General features: G+C 37.4%; 1 protein-coding gene across 1 annotated transcript in view; it reads right to left on the reverse strand.

The window, feature by feature from the left end:
- gfra2b (GDNF family receptor alpha 2b) overlaps window positions 1-17,817 on the reverse strand; it is a 63,630-nt gene that overhangs the window by 13,422 nt on the left and 32,391 nt on the right. Inside the window, exons 4-7 of the mRNA XM_051910903.1 lie at window positions 13,658-14,042; window positions 2,747-2,856; window positions 1,239-1,379; window positions 829-1,016 (exon numbers count right to left, since the gene is read on the reverse strand). Coding sequence (XP_051766863.1) covers window positions 829-1,016; window positions 1,239-1,379; window positions 2,747-2,856; window positions 13,658-14,042 — 824 coding nt within the window. The remainder of the gene's footprint in view (window positions 1-828; window positions 1,017-1,238; window positions 1,380-2,746; window positions 2,857-13,657; window positions 14,043-17,817) is intronic.

Genomic DNA, 17,817 nt, shown 5'->3' on the forward strand with positions numbered 1-17,817 from the left:
GGGACAAATACCACACCAACCAATTGTCACATCCTGCTTGTACAACAACAACATACACCAACAAGCATAACAGCACAACAAAATCAAACAAGGGCCAGAGCAAGTACTTTACATTGTGTCATCATTTTTAAATTCAGAAACAAACTATCTACAAAATCAGATACTAGTAACACTTATAATATAAGTGTATTCTGTATCATGGCAACCAAAGTTCCTAAACTGAAAAAAAGAAAAACAGCTGTGCCACTGAAGAGCTCTTAAGCACCCCCAGCTAGGCTTGTTCAGAAGAGCTGGCTAAAGGGTTGCCAGATCAGCGTAATAAAAACACCCATTGGCACCACAACTCAAAATATGCCACTGACATACCTAAAATACCTCTCACAAAAATATCTTCTGTCTCATCATCTAGCAGGGTTTTATCATTGGTAGAATCTAAATTTTTAAAATATTTCAATACAAGCATTTCAGTCAAATGTAATTTATGAAATATGTCATGAAAAAAATCAACTTGTGGCAACAGTTTAAACACTCCCTCTGTCTGTAATTGGCCAGACATTCAGATAGCCCTGCCCCAAACTCACACCATTGGTTGAGCTGTTGCTGTGCCAGGCTGGTCGGGATTCTCAAACAAACAAAACAATGTTTTGATAACAACTCAGCACAAGAGTGTTTACATTTTTGTAGTGAAATCAACCTACAAATAGCTTATAAAGTATTTTAGAATTAAAAAACTGCCCACTAACCTTTAAATTCCTTCATTTTTAGCCTTGGAATCACTGGGTAATAATTGAACACAATGTAATGGACAACAAAAATTTTCAGACCTACCTGAAGGTTAGCACACGTGGAGAAAACACATGCACTGTCTATTTGCTTGACATCATTTGAGTTGATGACATGTTTGGTGATGATAGCCGGTTGCAGATTGGTCCGTACTGATGGGACTGCCGAATGAGACTCTGTGATGGGAACTAGACCCGCATCCGTGCCATAACCAAATGCCTGGATAGCATTCCCTGCACATGAAACACACAAACATATGCAAATAAAGACATAAAAAAATAATGCTGAAACAGCCATGAAACTTTCATTTGGGAAAAAACACACCCTCTGCAAAAGAGATCACATGTCCGTTAAGACATAGCTTTTCTCATTAATGTGCCATTTAGGTTAAGCCTATAAGGATGGCTGTTCAGGGCGTGAGTCGTGAGGTTACTTGAGATTTCATCTCCACTCACTCAGGCAAGTGTTCTCTCTGAAGTCTCGGAGGAAGGTCTCACACTCAGCTTCGTGATTTCCACTGCCTCGACAGCCACACCATGGGGAAATGGTGATGTTGGTGTGGCTGGCATCCACATAGTTTGGAGTCACATCTGATCCTGTAAGGCCAAGGGTAGAGATTCTCATAAATATTCATGAAATGGGAACATGCTGGTTTATAGATCTCGCTATCTGGAGTATAATGTGTTGTTTGGCTCAGTATAATGGCCAGAGGTTGTTGGTCGGCTCTCTTCTAGAGATACATTTATTCATACCATGACCCTGAATTTTTAACCCACCAGGATTCATTCCAGATAAAAGGCTTAAAGGATGCAATTAAAAAATTCTCAGAAGGTTTGCAGGCCTAATTTACTCTCTAGAAGTAGTAATTATTTTAGATTATTTTTTGAAAATTGCCACACACACATACACAGGTTTGTTTTGCTACCAAAGTGAGGACATTCCATAGGCGTAATGGTTTTTATGCTGTACAAACTGTACATTCTATCCCCCTACACTACCCCTAAACCTGCCCATCACAGAAAACATTCTGCATTTTTAATAAAACTTTGTTTAGTATGTTTTTAAAGCTATTTTAAATATGAGGACTCATTAAATGTCCTCAAATTTCATGTTTACGTTGTAATACCATTGTAATACCCATGTTATTATACAAATTTGTGTCCTCATAAATCACAAACACACACACACACACACACACACACACACACACACACACACACACACACACACACACACACACACACAATGTGCCTTAGGACAAATCATTTTTGCATCCAAACAAATTTTATTGCATTTTGGTACAAATTCATATGTTACTTGGTAAAATGACAAGTACCAATACAATAGCCTATCCTTTGCACTTCTTTAAAAATATTTATAAATTAATTAATATTTTTGATAAACAAATATGGTTCTGTCCCTGTCAGGTCATAAATCGATGCCCAATTAATATATTAATATATTAAGCAAAACTGTTTAATGTTATAATTTTTCTACATTCACATTCACCATATTTGATGGTAATATAATATTTTTATTGTTCTTTTTAAAAATTAGTCAGAAATCATAAGATTAGCTGTAAAAAGTTAATATTTTCCAGATAATATTTTGCTTTTGTATAATGACCATAACATCTGTTGCTGTTGTTGTTGTTGTTTTTTTTTTATTTTAAATTTTAGATTGTTGCTTATATAAAATAAACAAATCTATAATATAAAGTTCATTTTATATTTTAGGAAAAGGGACCCCTTATGGGGGTCATTGGCTTCAAAAGCTTTAATACCCCTTGCTTTCATCTGTTCTCCTGTTCTTTATAATATTTCTTAAAAGTAAAATTCCTGATGCATCACTAATTAAAACAGCTAAGGAAGACAAAACACATGTTCCAAACACTCAGTCCATTAAAATGCAGTTCCAAATTCTTATTATTGCTTGGCAACATATTTTTTCCATAATCACTCACCAATGAGTCCAACGTAGGACACCAGACAACCGTGGTAGTTATCATTAGGACAGCTTGTTATTGAATGCGGTGTCGTCTGGCAATTCATGTGGAAGTCTGCCAGCCTGGATCTAGTCCAAAAACAAAACAAATTATAGAATTTAAGAGGCCTGAAACATTTTTAGCACATTTGACAGAATAGGATTTAGATGCACGCTTGAATAACCCTACTAGTCTATCTATATTTATAAAGCACAATTACGGTACATGACGCTGTAGAAAGCATGGATTATCATACACTCAAATAACCACGGTCTGTACTTTCTCTCTGTAAGGTGCTCCAAGAGTCAAACGGCTTTTGATCAAGCTATAAGGGAAGATTTGTTCTCACAGCTATTTATTGCCGCCGTTGCATCCGCTATCATCGGTGCTCTAATATCCAAGACAGAAACAATACGCAGCAGTGAATGTGCAATATGAGATGCATTCTGTCAGGCCTAACTAGTGTCTAGTGGGGTTCCAATTCAAGGCCATTTTCTGCTTGACTCCATGTGGTATTTCTCGAACTCAAGCAATCTGCCTCAAACAGCCTCTTCCTAGGGGGTTATGTGCATTCTGAAACAGATTGCTCCGAGCACTAGACCTGAGGTAGGCAGGGGGTCACATTAGTACTTATTCTTGAGTATGAACTCTCTCCCCTAGCACTTTGCACACACATAAACTCTGAATAAAAGCACGGCACAGCCTTCCCTCAAATAACGAGAGCGAGATGGAGATCTCAGGCTCGGTGCCCTCCTCCGAGACCCTGATTAATAGTGAATCATCCTTCATGGCAGTATGGACCCCTGACTCACCAACCCAGCTACGGTGTGAATATTAACCGAACCGTTCTTACTGTGGGGTCCATAGGTGTTGCCTGCAGGGTGTTTACCTCGCGGAACAAAGAATGGTATCTGCATCGTTCTCATGGGCACTGGCCGAAAAGGTCATCCTTTCTACTCTGCTTTATTGACATGGAAATGGATGTTCCTCTGATGATTTTTTGTGCTGTATTTTCACCCCGAGCTTTATCTCTAGATAACCACCGCCGTGACTCACACCAAAAAAGGGAAAAGCAGCTAGGTGTGTAAAATCAGCAATCAAGAAGCGGCGCATGCTGATGAGACTGCAATTCAAAGTGGACCGCTCTGAAAGGGCGAACTGAAGTGCTCCTGAATTACGGCAATAGCAGTTCAAAGATATTACTCAATTATTTAAATTCTCAACTACACATCATAGCTTTAATTTCCGGAGCTGAAGTATAAGACCTTGTTAACATAGTGCAACTAGCGGAGACTTCGGGGGGTTGTTACATGGGATCAGTTGTAACACTATCAGTTTAACCAATATGAAGTGAGATACACTATCATACACACATAATGACACACCAACACTGCACAAAATGGGACAATACACTACCAGTCAAAAGTTTTTGAACGGTAAAATTTTTTAATGTTTTTAAAAGAAGTCTCAAAAGAATAGAAAGTTCAAAAGAACAGCATTTATCTAAAATATAAAGCTTTTGCAACATTATAAATGTCTATTCTGTCACTTTTGATCAATTTAATGCATCCTTGCTGAATAAAAGTATTAATTTCTTTCATTTCTTTCAAAAAAAATAAAAATTCTTACTGACCCCAAACTTTTGAACGGTAGTGATAATGTTACAAAAGCTTTCTATTTCAGATAAATGCTGTTCTTTTGAACTTTCTATTCATCAAACAATCCTGAAAAAAAAAAATGTACACAACTGTTTTCAGCATTGATAATAATAATAAATGTTTCTTTAGCAGCAAATCAGCATATTAGAATGATTTCTGAAGGATCATGTGACCCTGAAGACTAGAGTAATGGTGCTGAAAATTCAGCTTTGCCAACACAGAAATAAATTGCATTTTAAAATATATTCAAATAGAAAAGAGTTATTTTAAACTGTAAAAATATTTCACAATATTACTGTTTTTGCTGTATTTTGGATCAAATAAATGAAGCCTTGGTGAGTAGAAGAGACTTCTTTTAAAAAATCTTACCGTTCAAAAACTTTTGACCGGTGATGTATATAAGCTTATATATATATAAATAATTTTAATTGCCACAATATTTTATATTACACAGTTTAGGCATGCCATACATTATACTGTTCAATATTTTGAGGATCAGTAAGATCTTACTACTTTTATCCATCAAGGACATGTTAAAAAGATCAAAAGTGACAGTAAAGATATTTACTTTTATTTGTATTTCAAATAAATGCATTTCTGTTGAACTTCCTATTTATCAAAGAATTCTGAAGAAATATAGTTAAGGACTTATGTTACTCCCCTTGTCTTCCCTCCAAGTTTTTTTGCCACAATCTTATTTTATTGCATTGCATTTTTGCATAAAACAGCATGATTTTAAAACTATCATTTTAAACTTAAAACTCATTTTAAGGCCACTGAAGAAAAGTTTCATGTGAATTCAGCATGTTACCTCACTTACTTCAAGTTCTATGCAGAGATCATGAATATTCTATCAGTCTACCATCATGATTCAACCCCTTGAACTTAGACGGTCATGTCCTGAAGCAGATATGTGAAGCTTGTAAACGTGACAGAAAATACACTTGAAAAAAGCGAATGTGCAGTTTTTACCTTAAGGAGCTCTTTATACTGCATCTGACCCTTAAATACTTTCAGTCCTGGAATCCAGTGTATTTACAAACATCTCCTTTAATGTGGCTGACACATGAAGTATATATTTTTGGTTGTGACAAAACATTTTAAGTCTTTTAACTTTTCCAAATTACCCACTTAACACGGGTTAAACTCACAACACTCTTTATGAACATCTTTTTTTTTTAAGGAAATGTGGGTCTATTATCATAGAAAATAACAAATAATGTCCAAAGCTGCAAAAATGGCAAAGCTGCATTGGGTCTGAGGAACATTTCTACAGATGAAAAAGGATTCATAATATGGTTGTATGATGAAGTTTGAGGGTTTTTTGTTTGTTTGTTTGTTTGTTTTTGAATGGCAAATCAGGAAAGATGAACACGGACTGCCCTGTTTTTCTATTAAACCAGGAACATAATAACGATGCTTGCCTAAATGAACAAATCCCTCAGTGGAGCTGATGATTTACATTGTTAATTACATTCTGGCTGGCTCAAGGAAGCAGAAGGGTGGGAGATGTGAAAATAAATGCCCCTGGTAACACTTTTGCAGGGCTGGAGTGTTAAACCTTCATCATCAGCATTAACGTTACCTTCTCCCCCCAGGAGACATCATGAGCCCGCTATGTCATTCAGGGACATATCTAAACGGATGTCACCCTGTCGTTGCCAAACATCCTGTGCAGAAATCATCCAATCATTCCGCAACTACAGTTAGTGAGAGCAGTGGTGACTTGTGAATGAATGAATCTCTTTTGAATTAATCTCTTGAATAATTAATTCAATAAAAAAAAATTTAACTGTCACTTGTCTCCAGTGTTGCCAATTTCGCTTTTTTTTTTTTTTTTTTGTGACGCTAAGTTGCTGCCGCAGGTTAATTTTTTTCCACGGGTTGATTTCCATCTCTGTACATACTATTTCAGCACTCCAACACCCCCAGGCATACAAATTCAGTAGAGAATTCGAGCGCCAGATGGAGAAAAACGCATTGGGCTATTTTTAGGTTACTTTTGATTGGTTATTGGGCTACTTTTGTTGTACAGACTTGGCAACCCTACTTGTCGCCACCTAGTTGCGTAACAATGCAATCGATAAAATCATTATTTGAAGTGCCAAATTACAACCCGAATTCCGGAAATGTTGGGACGTTTTTTTTTTACATTTTGAATAAAATGAAAACTAAAAGACTTTCAAATCACATGAGCCAATATTTTATTCACAGTAGAACATAGATAACATAACAAATATTTAAACTAAGAAATTTTACAATTTTATGCACAGAATGAGCTCATTTCAAATCTGATGCCTGCTACAGGTCTCAAAATAGTTGGGACATGTTTACCATGGTGTAGCATCTCCTCTTATTTTCAGAACAGCGGCAGCATGAACACAGATTTCAATGTTCTGGTATGATTTTGTCGAAGGTTTAAAAGACAGCCGAATCATTGTCATCTAGGAATAAGACAGTCTGGGTGTTTGAATCGAGATCGCAATCTTTTAATGATTAATCATGCATCTCTATTTTTCTCATTTTTCTTTTGGTGTCATATACTTGGTCCAGTTTGATCAGATTTTGCTAAATCTTACAGTAGTTATAGACACTTTATTCTCATGAAATGCCACTGATATAGTCTTATGCAGTGTTATAGAGTAACTAAATAAATGCAAAAACACTACTACCTTGCTTACGTTTTTTCAGTAGCCCTAAATGCGATCATTGCTTATTTAAAACAAATTATCCCTGCTAAATCCAGCTTAAACTGGCAGATATTATTTGGAACATGCTAGCTGGTATCTAGCTGGTCGTTAGCTGCTTGACCAGTGACCATGTTCCAAAACTAGCTTTAGCACCTTAAGCCCGGGACACACTAAGCTGACACCAGGCCAACGTTTTTTTTGAGGCCAATTCAGCATGTAGAATCAGCATCGGGCCGTCAGGCGAAAGAGAGAACTCTAATTGGCTGTTCAGTTTAGTGAACGAATCGAAGTGCGAGAATAATAGCAAAACAGTGAGCAAACAAGTCAAGGCGGTACAGACAGAAGGCTGTCCTAATTTTACATCATGTACCTGATGTTCCTGGGCTAATGTATAATATTAATATGACCTGAGTTGAATACAGGAAGTGATCAGCATGAATGATATTCAAAACGGTAAGCACACGCTGCTTTGTTTACAGTAGCCTGCAGTGCCGATGTTGTGCCGAATCTCGACCCCCTGCCAAATTATTACCCTCCTCATTGAAGTGGCTACCTGATTGCCTAATCTTAACCCCACCCCTAATCCTAACCCCTCCCCCACACCTACTCCTAACCTGCTAATACAAGGGGGGTAATAATCTGGCAGGGGGTCGAAATTCGGCACAACACTGGTCTTCCTTTCTGAATTACGAATATAGATGAAAATGTATATTAAAAAATAGACAGCGGTCTCCTTACATGCAGGCGCAGAACACGCGTGTGCTGGCTGACAGTTGGCTGTAGTTCTCTCTGTGTGTTCACGTCCAATTTTTTTGCCCCGATACAGGCGACACGAGGCGACAACACAGTCGGCTTTTATCAGTGCTACCTACCTACCCTTAAGCTGATATGACCACCTCATATCCATGTGTGTTGCTGGTCAAAGATTGTCTAGTTGGTCCAATTTGTCTGTTCAGACCAATGTAAATCCACTCTCTGACAGTAGGTGGCACTTTTAGAAAAGCAGAAATACACCAGTACACAAACGCTGCACAATTTTCCATTTCTAACCACTTTGTCACAAAGAAGAAAGTAAGTCAAACAATTTTACATCTTCCTCTGCTATTCACTGTCACTCAGCAAAATAGTCTGTTCATGAGCACCACCAAGTCGTGGTTTTATGTAACAGCAGTGGCTCTGGGCATGTGACCAAAACTGCAAATCTTATTGGTTTACCAGCTTCATTTGCAATGTAATGGAAAAAAGATAAGAGCGCCTCTCTAAAAAAATGTTGCATTCACAGCATGCAAATGTTCATATCGGTCTGCAAAGCACATTAGCAGCAGTTCATTCAAATTAAACTGTTTATCTCACCAAACATTCATGTTAATGTAATGTAAACAGGGATTTAGACCAGCCAGAAACCAGCTACTATCCAAAACACAGATATTATCTTAAAGATTGATTTTTCAAAACACATGACTGCAGCCCAGTCATTTCCTAATTGGAGTGTTTATCACTGATGATTTAGGAACAGATGGTTGGGGTGCTACTCCTCTTCATACTTTGGCCTCAGCCCAGCATGGATATCCACAAACAATAAACAGCACACATTCAGACAAGCAAAATATCAAGGCCAAATATTTCAGGCATGGAATTTTAAGGCTTGTCTCTTTCTTTTACACTTCATTTGGACATGGTTCTTCAGCTGTTAGGAGAGATCCTGTCAGTGAGTGCACTTCAACTTTAGCATGTCCTTTTTGACATTTTTATATCCATTAGGGTGCTTTCACACTAGCACTTTTGTTGCGCACCAGGGTTCAATTGACTTCAGAGTTTGGTTCGTTTGGATGACGTGAACACTGTTTTCCGAACTTGTGTGTGCACCCACGAACCGTACTCATGTCTGTATAAAAAGAGTGTGAAGTGAACTGCTGATTTGATGACACAAACGCACTATGATTCAGACAAATGTAAACACAATCCAGCGAGGGAGGGGGAGCAATCGAACTTGGGTTCAGACCAGGCTAACGAAATGTGAACACACCCTAAGTTTCTGAACACCTCCTTGTGATAATCCTGACTGCACTCTAATAATAATGCTGTGGGTCTATACATATTTTGTTGAGATTTTAGATATTAACTCTATATCAACAAAAATCTATGAATTACTGATGCTTTTTTTATCATAAAAAGTGTGACTTAATCGCTGATCAATGGTACACGTTCTTGCTGGGTTTACTTGGCAATAAAATGGGGGTTTTCGTTTTGGTGTTTAGGACTTCAGCTGTTAAGTAAAAGAGAAGCATTATGACTGGTATTTAAACTCTAAACTTTGTACCTACTTTTAATGTGATTTATTTCCTGCGAGTGCATGTGTGTGCATATTTTTATGCTTGTGTGGTTAAATTAGCATCTTCTAAGAAGTCCGGAGGTCCAGCGAGATTCAGAACCATGACCATGAAGTCTAAGCAACAAGACCATGAATCATTTACACAACTCCTGCAGGCACACTGAATCTAATATCCATGTCACCTGACTCAAATAAGAGTCTACGACAGGCTTTTTCAACATTTAAGCTCAAGCCAAAGCTTCATCTGTATGGTAGCTTATTCAAAATGCTTTTGGACACTGTCAGAAGCTCAGAATAATCTTATTTGTGTTCAGGTATAAGATGGAAAAGCTTCAAAGAAGTATTTGAAATGTATCAGAATGCACCATTAAACATTGAAATAAATATTACATTTATGTAAATACTGTTAATTTAGAATTTTCCACCAGCTTTTGCTAGATTACATAAATATTGCAAAATCAAATTTTGCTAGATATGTATTTTTCAAATTTTTCTTCTTCACATTTACTTGTGAACATTAGGATATTTATCCTTCTGAGACCCAGCAGAAATGATATATTAAAATTATATAAAGAGGACATCAAACAATGTCTTTCTTGTAAAAATCATATCCTGAATTGAAAATAAACTATATCTTGATAAGTAAGTAAATAAGTTGTTTAAATTAGGTATAGGACATTATGCAAACCCCAACATTTGGTATCTTTGAAAAGCCCAGCATGTCCTCTTTAAGATGTAAGATTACAAACTAAATGCCCTTTACAGAGGACAAAATGAATGGCAGGGTCTCGGGAAGTTATTCAAGTCAGGGATAACAATACATATGAGTGTGTCTGTTTACTGTATCTCTCAGCCTGGCCACTTCACTGAGTCAGTTCTGTTGTTGGATGTCCTCCAGTCTCCTGCTATGGGAAAGGCAAGGTGATTTCTGGAGGCTATAACAGATAGAAAGGGCAGCCAAAGTCCTCAGGTTGGCCTGGCGGGGGCCCTCACTTTTCTCTCAGTTCACACATCATACAGTGTTCGAGGACAAAGGGTCTGGAGTCCAGTGGCCATTCACGTAATAAGAGCAGGAGTTAAATTCAGGATGGTTAAAATGTAATGCTTGCACACATTTTCCTCATTCTGTTGTTTTCTTTTGGTTTGTTTATACATATATAAACAAAAGCCTGAAACATATATATATATATATATATATATATGTATGTATACAAAAGCCTGAAACAGACTACTTACATAAAATTCATGTTTTTATATATATATATATATATATGTCACAAATCAAGCCTCTGTGGCTCCCTCCGATCGCCGCCAGAGTGCACCTTTACCCGAGTACTGATCTCCCTCTTGGACTCCATTTCCCATCATCCCGTACCTGGTTCTGATTACACGTGCACCTGTAGTCAATCCCGTGGACTATTTAACCAGCACGCTCACATTCACTCTATGTGAAGTTTTGTTTTGCTGTGGCTAACAACAAGTGTTTGTTCCTGTTTACTATAGTCCCCATGTATGACCCTGGACTGTTACCCTGTTTTACGATACCTCGCTGCCTGCTTTGATTAGTGCTCTCTGTCTGCCTGGATTGTATTTATACTCATTGCTGCCTGCCCTGATCCACTGCCTGGTTTAAGATTACGCATCTGCTTTGCCCTGTTTGTACCTGATGCTGTTGATTGACCCTTGCCTGTTTGTTCTCCGAAATATCTGTTAATAAAGCTGCACATGGATCCCAACTCTGTTGACTCAGCATAACAATATGTTTAATTTTTTTTTTACAATATTGTTTAATAGGTAATGTATTCAATATCACTTTTCATCCTGTTAGTTTTTTGGAATATCCCTTTAAAAATCAAGTTTCCCAATGACATCATCACCCAGGAAGTGACATCATGTTTGTTGGGGAAACAGCAGTATAAACATTAATTCTGTGTTTTCCACCTCCTACTTGGATTTATTAAATATCCAGCTTGTAAAGTTGAGACAGATCAAACAACTCTGACTGCAGGTGCCATTTGATGTCATTTCCAAGATGGTAAAATTTTTTGGGTAAGTGGCACAAATATGTTATGCTTCACCTTTAAATTACAAGTACATTCATTTGTTTTAAAAGTTAGTCTGTCCAAAAAGTACTGCATAACAGGAAAAAAAAAAGTGTAAAGAAAAGAAATAAATACCATAATTTCTTTCACAACAGTGCTGTGGCATTTCATTTAATTCAATTAAATAGTGTTTGTGACCTTAACAACTTTTTAAGCATGATCAAGAAGCTGACTTCTAGAGTTGCTTTTTCTTTCAATGCCTTTCAAAGACAGGTTTGTGTTCAGGCAATCTCTTGTATTCCCAGGTGAGCGTTGATAAATGACACATGAACTGGAGGAAGGTAAGAGCAGGATCAAATGAGAAAGGTTCATTTGACACACAGCCAATCGATTTTCTCGTAGTTCACCATACTAGGTTAATTAACACTCGCCACTCAATAAAACACCTATTCTAAATGTTACTAATAGACCACAAGTGCTCACTGGTTGTGTGATCGATCAATGATTTTTGTTCTTCTGACGTTAAGACATTAAGTGATAAGGCAGGGTCAAGACATTGCATGCTTGGATACACTGTATACTGATCAAACCTTATAGTCAATGCAGTGCTGCTACTGGCTGTCCATCAGCATGAGTGTTTGGGTCAATAATATGCTTCTAATAGGTTGTGTGTCCTTGGCTATATAGATTACATATCAGTTACATCTGTAGTGAATTGCTTTTTGACCACCTACTGATTCAATCTCTAAAATGTTTTTGAGCATATGGATCTCCTGCTGATCCAATGCTTGTAATGTGTGTTGAGTATATGGATCACCTACTGATCCAGCCTCTTTTCTGTTTCTGCTGTCCATCCAACAACTACTCAATAATAGTCAATAATAAAAATAAATGACAATGAATTTTATTATTCATTATTCAGGTCTTTTCACTGTTCACAAAAGACCTCAGGGTTTCTGCATTTTGTGTGCAACAGGAATTATTCCCTATCACTTACTGTATATAGTGCATTATGTGACATTCACCATATAGAAAATAGTCATTGTGTGAACAAGTGACCAATGTCAGCCACAGCTTCAGCATCTATTTATAGTGTAGGGTGCAGGGCGCTTCAGATTCTAGAGAGCATTTGAGAAGCACATGAGAAGCTGAAGTGCAGAGTGATGTCATCAAAAACGAACCATATTGGCGGAAGCGAAAGACTGTAAGTTTTGAACACTTATTTCTTCTAAATGTGAATTTTGTCATTGTTTTGGAGCACACTAGCTTATAGATAACTTTAAGGCTAACATATTCATACTAAAAGCCAAAAAACTTAAATTTAGATTTTTATGGGGACTTTAAGTAAGCAATAAGGTACAAGAGGCTGTGCTGTATCGTAAATAAGTCACGGCTGAAGGGCGTTGTTAGACACGACGCAAAGCGAAGTAAACCGATAAAGCCACTAGCAAATATTAAAGTATGTAACAATGCAACTGTCATGAAGTAAACTCTTACTAAAAGCCTTCCTTCCGCCAGAAAAAAAATAGTCCCTGACCGTGAACAGCAACAGAAGTTACATTATTACGTCATTAGATGGCGGCAAAGACTGTCTATATGAGTGTGTCAGTCAGTAGCGAAGACTTTTACATTGAAAAGCCTGAATTGTTGTGAACACGGAACAAGACGCAACTGACAAATGCTTTGACTAGCGCTGTCAGTCATGGTAAAACCCTTTAACTGTTAAAAGGACAAGATAATACATTGGACATTTAAACAGATTTTTTATGATGAACATAGGACTGACCTGAAGGAAAATGCTAAATGTGAATGCTGGTAATAAACTCGCTCACTCGATCTTTTTCTCACAACACTCTTCTACATAATACAGTAAGCTTCAATGAACAATATCAATTGAGAACATACAGTTTATGTTGCTAAGAGTGTTGTCTAGTGATACACAGAACCGTTGGGTGAAGCGGTCATAGCCCATTTTTTTATCATAGCCCATAGCGGCCGTTTTTTTTGGGGGGTTTTTTTATCGTGCTATTGATCAGAATCAAGGACAGGAACTAACACTTGTTAAAACACGTTCACTCAAATATCAAAATAGTTTGGATGCAGCCCTGATGAAACAGTACCCTATTTGTTGTGTTTCTGGTGCCGTGACCCAGACGGGATAACCTTACCTGCAGAGCGGATCTGAGCGACAGGTCCTCCTTAGCTCAAGGCAATTGGGTTTTGTCTTCTCTTCATATGAACAAGCAGGCATGATGGTTTGCCGGCGACGTTCGGCACACGCTTTATCCCGACAGGAGCAGAAGAGTAGTGGGTAGCTGAATTCCGTTTGTACGCGGTCGAAGAACTGCCGCAGACCTCTGTGGCAGCGTTTTCGGTTGCAGGGTTCGTGAGCTTGCTGAATGGGAGTTGCTGGGTTGCAGGTTGCCATGAGGGCAGTGCGCTGTTTCTTGCAGGTGTCATTGAGGTTGCAGGCCTTCGTGGCATCCAGACATGGGTTGCAGGGCTTGCCCGTGTCAGAACACAGATTCCCTTTTGCAGAAGCGGAGTCCATGGCTGTCGGCACAGATAGAGGGGAACAGTGAGGGACAGCATGCTTGGTTAAACAGAGACAAACCATATTCAAGTGAAAATACATATTTAGATGTGTCTACTCAGGCAACACACTGTCAGGTTGCTTCAGCTTTTGGACCTGCAAATGTCAGTGCACATGTATTCTTCTAATAAAGGTATTTTGCAAGACACATATATGAAAATAATCAAGACAAGCGCATTTATCAAATATGACCCTGCAGCTGTGCATGTGTCCTCCAAATTAGCCTCTTTTCACATCTCTGCTTGAAAACCATGACATATTATGACCTTTTCTGACTTTTTGATAAGAGCTAACGTGCTCTAATAGCGTTTTTCATTTCAACGTGCACAGGCGGCTTCATGGTAGTCAGGCTTTTGTCCTTTGAAGCATGTTTAATTAGATTTTACCCAATGAGAACTGCTGGATAAGCGATTGTTAGAAGACTTGGGTGGTTCAGTGTGAAATAGCTCTTGCTTGTCATTTAGAAGATAGTCTTTTCTGAGTTTAAAATCTTGATGGCTTTGTCATTGTCATGCTCCAGGCTGAGAATCATGCCACACTGGCATGATTTTGTGAATCATATTTAATTATCTACATTTTAAGGAAATAATTTCCCAGGATTATTTAACTTTTTATGTTAGTACTTTTGTCTCAGGTTCAGATTTTTTAAAGCTGATGTGAATGCTCTTTTACATTCAAGTCTGTCTGTAAGTTTTAATTCAGAACGAGTTGCATCTTTAAAAAATACCAAAAATGTTTTTTTTTTTTGTTTTTTTTGACCTTTTAATGTTTAATCAAAATGTCATAACTGGACCATAACTGTTATAACTGCATTGTTCTGTTTATGCGGTGTACAGCATGATACATGCAGTGAACCCCAATTACTGTTTTTTTTTTTTTTTTTGTGAATCAGTAAAATACAGTGTGACCAGTGTAGTCTGATTCCTGAATGAATGAATATTTGAACCTGTTTCTTTTGGTAATTCAAAAACATGCTGCACAACTACTGCTGTCTGATTCCCAAACGAATGATCCATATGATCCATATGATTCATTTTAGTGAATAAGTAATTATACGGCATGACAGTGTAGTCCGATTTCCAAACAAATTACTCTTTTCAGTCGATTCGTTTTAGTAAATCATTAACATACACTGTGACTATTCTTTTTGGTGATTCAAAACATGCTGCACAACCATGTATGTTCTTATAAGGTCTTCATGTCATTTGGAGCGACCACACATCATGTGGTGCGACCAATAATAGCAATAACTGTATTAAATTAAAAATAAAATATCTAATTTCTGTGGCTGAAATATGAATCATTGATACAGCATGCTTAAATGAATGGTATTTTTTAAAATATTTGTATCTGTTTTATGCGACTTACAGGAAAAATAAGTGTTAAACTACATTTAAGAAAGCAACTGAAGTTATAGAGCAAAAATATAAGGTCATTCTTCACAGAATCTCAAACGAACTGCAAATCCTTTGTTTCTAAACACTTTAATTACTGAGAACTTGTACAAAAATGTTAAGCATGTTAAGGAAATTAATTAATTTTAAGATAAATCACGGTTGCACCATATGACATTTTTTTTTTTTTTTAAGGCTAAGACCAATTCATCTAGATAAAAAAACAACAACAACAACAACAACAAAAAAAACACTAAAACACTTAATTTAAAATTTTAATATGAATTTTTGTGTACACAACATTCTTAATGTTTGAACAATTGCAATAGATATTATTTTTTGTATTTTAAAATGGGCTTGTCGAAAATCCTTATACGTCACTGACCCACCAATAAAATGGCAGGGATTGAGAACAAAATACTATGCTGTAACAAAATTGCATATTGTTGCTGCTAAACGGAGCAAAGCACATGAGAAAAATTTCATAGCTTGGTCAAATACAACATTTTGGCCCCTGGAGGCCCCCTTTATCTGTAATGGGTGTGTGTGTCATTGGTCTGATTTAGTGTAACTAGTGTGTGTATGTTAAGCAGTCTTAACATCCTACCCCAAAGGAACACTAGCCAACATTTCCTCATGTTTCCAAAACTCATTATCTCATTGTGCATCTTCAAATACGCTGATAAAACTCACAGTTTGCAAAGGGCAAAACTGTTCAAGTGAGAAAAAAAGAGAAATGCTCTCAAGCCCTGTCAGAAGTGATAAATATTCTTTGCATATAGGAACGCAATGGCCAATTAGCACTATGCCAGAGCTACCTTGTTATCTCTCTGACAGACACGGTTTTTACAGTATCCCTGACTCAAAGCGCTTCCTTGCTGCGCGCTCGCACATGTTTTATTAAAGCTGAGGGAATCAGGCAGGGGCTTCAAAACAGATCTCACTGAGGCCTCGCTTCTCACAAGGTCATGTAAGTGGAAAGTGTACCTGTCCGCTGATTGCCTCACTGGCAAAAACATCCTTGCTCTCTTGCCAGACAACTGCTTCCCACCCGGTTTCACAATGACTGAGGATGAAAACCACAAACTCACTTCAGCTTCAGAAACCCCTACAGGTCCTTAGATGATGATTGTGTTCATTAAAAAGTCTGTTTTTACAGACATTACTAAAAATGATCAAGTGGTTCTAATTAAACTTGAAATGTTATGTTTTGATATCATGACTCAAATATTTATTCCTTAAACTTTTTTTGGCTTCAGAATATATAGACTACTTGCACAACTGAGAATGTATTAAAATAACGAATCATTCTCTGGGTTAACATGAGTTATATTGAGCCTGCTGAAATGTTCCTATAAATATATGAACACTCATGCATGCAGTGTTAATTCGTTTTGTAATTTACAGCTGAGGCAATAACACAAAGTAAAGCATTATAAATATAGGCTATATTATCATTATTATTTTTAAATAAAATATAAAAAATGTCACTAGATTTGCACTGTTGATAACTGTGGAAGCACATCATCACAATCTGTGAAAAGGGTCCATTCCAGTCTTTTATAGTTTGAATGAATGTGGTACCAGCCTTAAAGGGTCAGTTCACCCCAAAATGAAAATTATGTCATTAATTACTCACCCTTGTGTTGTTCTAAACTCATGGTGCGTTCACACCAGACGCGAATGAAACGTGACACCGTGTCCTAACCAGACGCGATACAATAAGATTCCAGCGACGAGCAATTTGACTGTCCACACTAGACGCGACGTGACGAGAAGCGATAAAATCAATCAAAAACCACAGCCAATCAGAAGAGAGTGTGGGCGGGCTTTCACGGCAAGAGCACATTAGACAAAATGAAATGGGCAAGTACATAGTAAAATTCATTAATATTACACCATTTAAACATTATTTAAAGTACATACGGAGTGACTGAAACAATCTTTGTCATAGAATACACTTGATTGTTCGCACTGAGTTGACAGTTTGAACGTTCTTGTGCCCATTTATTTATTTTCAAGATTTGAGGTGAATTAGCCAGTGTTGTTTTCATTACAGCTAAAAAGCTGGGAACACAGAACGATATTCAAACTCACATCAGACGCTTTTAACATTAAATAAAGCTCATAAACAGTACCTGATATTATCATTGCCATACTTTGTGTTGCTGTTCCAGCCGCGACGTCGTGGAGAAATAGAAACCGTTTCTAAAATTGAATATTCACGTGTCGCAGTCGCGGCTGGTTAGGATAAAAACTGTGATTAACATGGAAAAGATACCTTTTATCGCGTGTCACTGTGTCGCGTCGCGTCTGGTTAGGACTTGGTGTTAAGCGCGAT

The sequence above is a fragment of the Ctenopharyngodon idella genome, chromosome 10 (assembly GCF_019924925.1).
Source record: "Ctenopharyngodon idella isolate HZGC_01 chromosome 10, HZGC01, whole genome shotgun sequence".
NCBI lineage: Eukaryota > Metazoa > Chordata > Actinopteri > Cypriniformes > Xenocyprididae > Ctenopharyngodon > Ctenopharyngodon idella.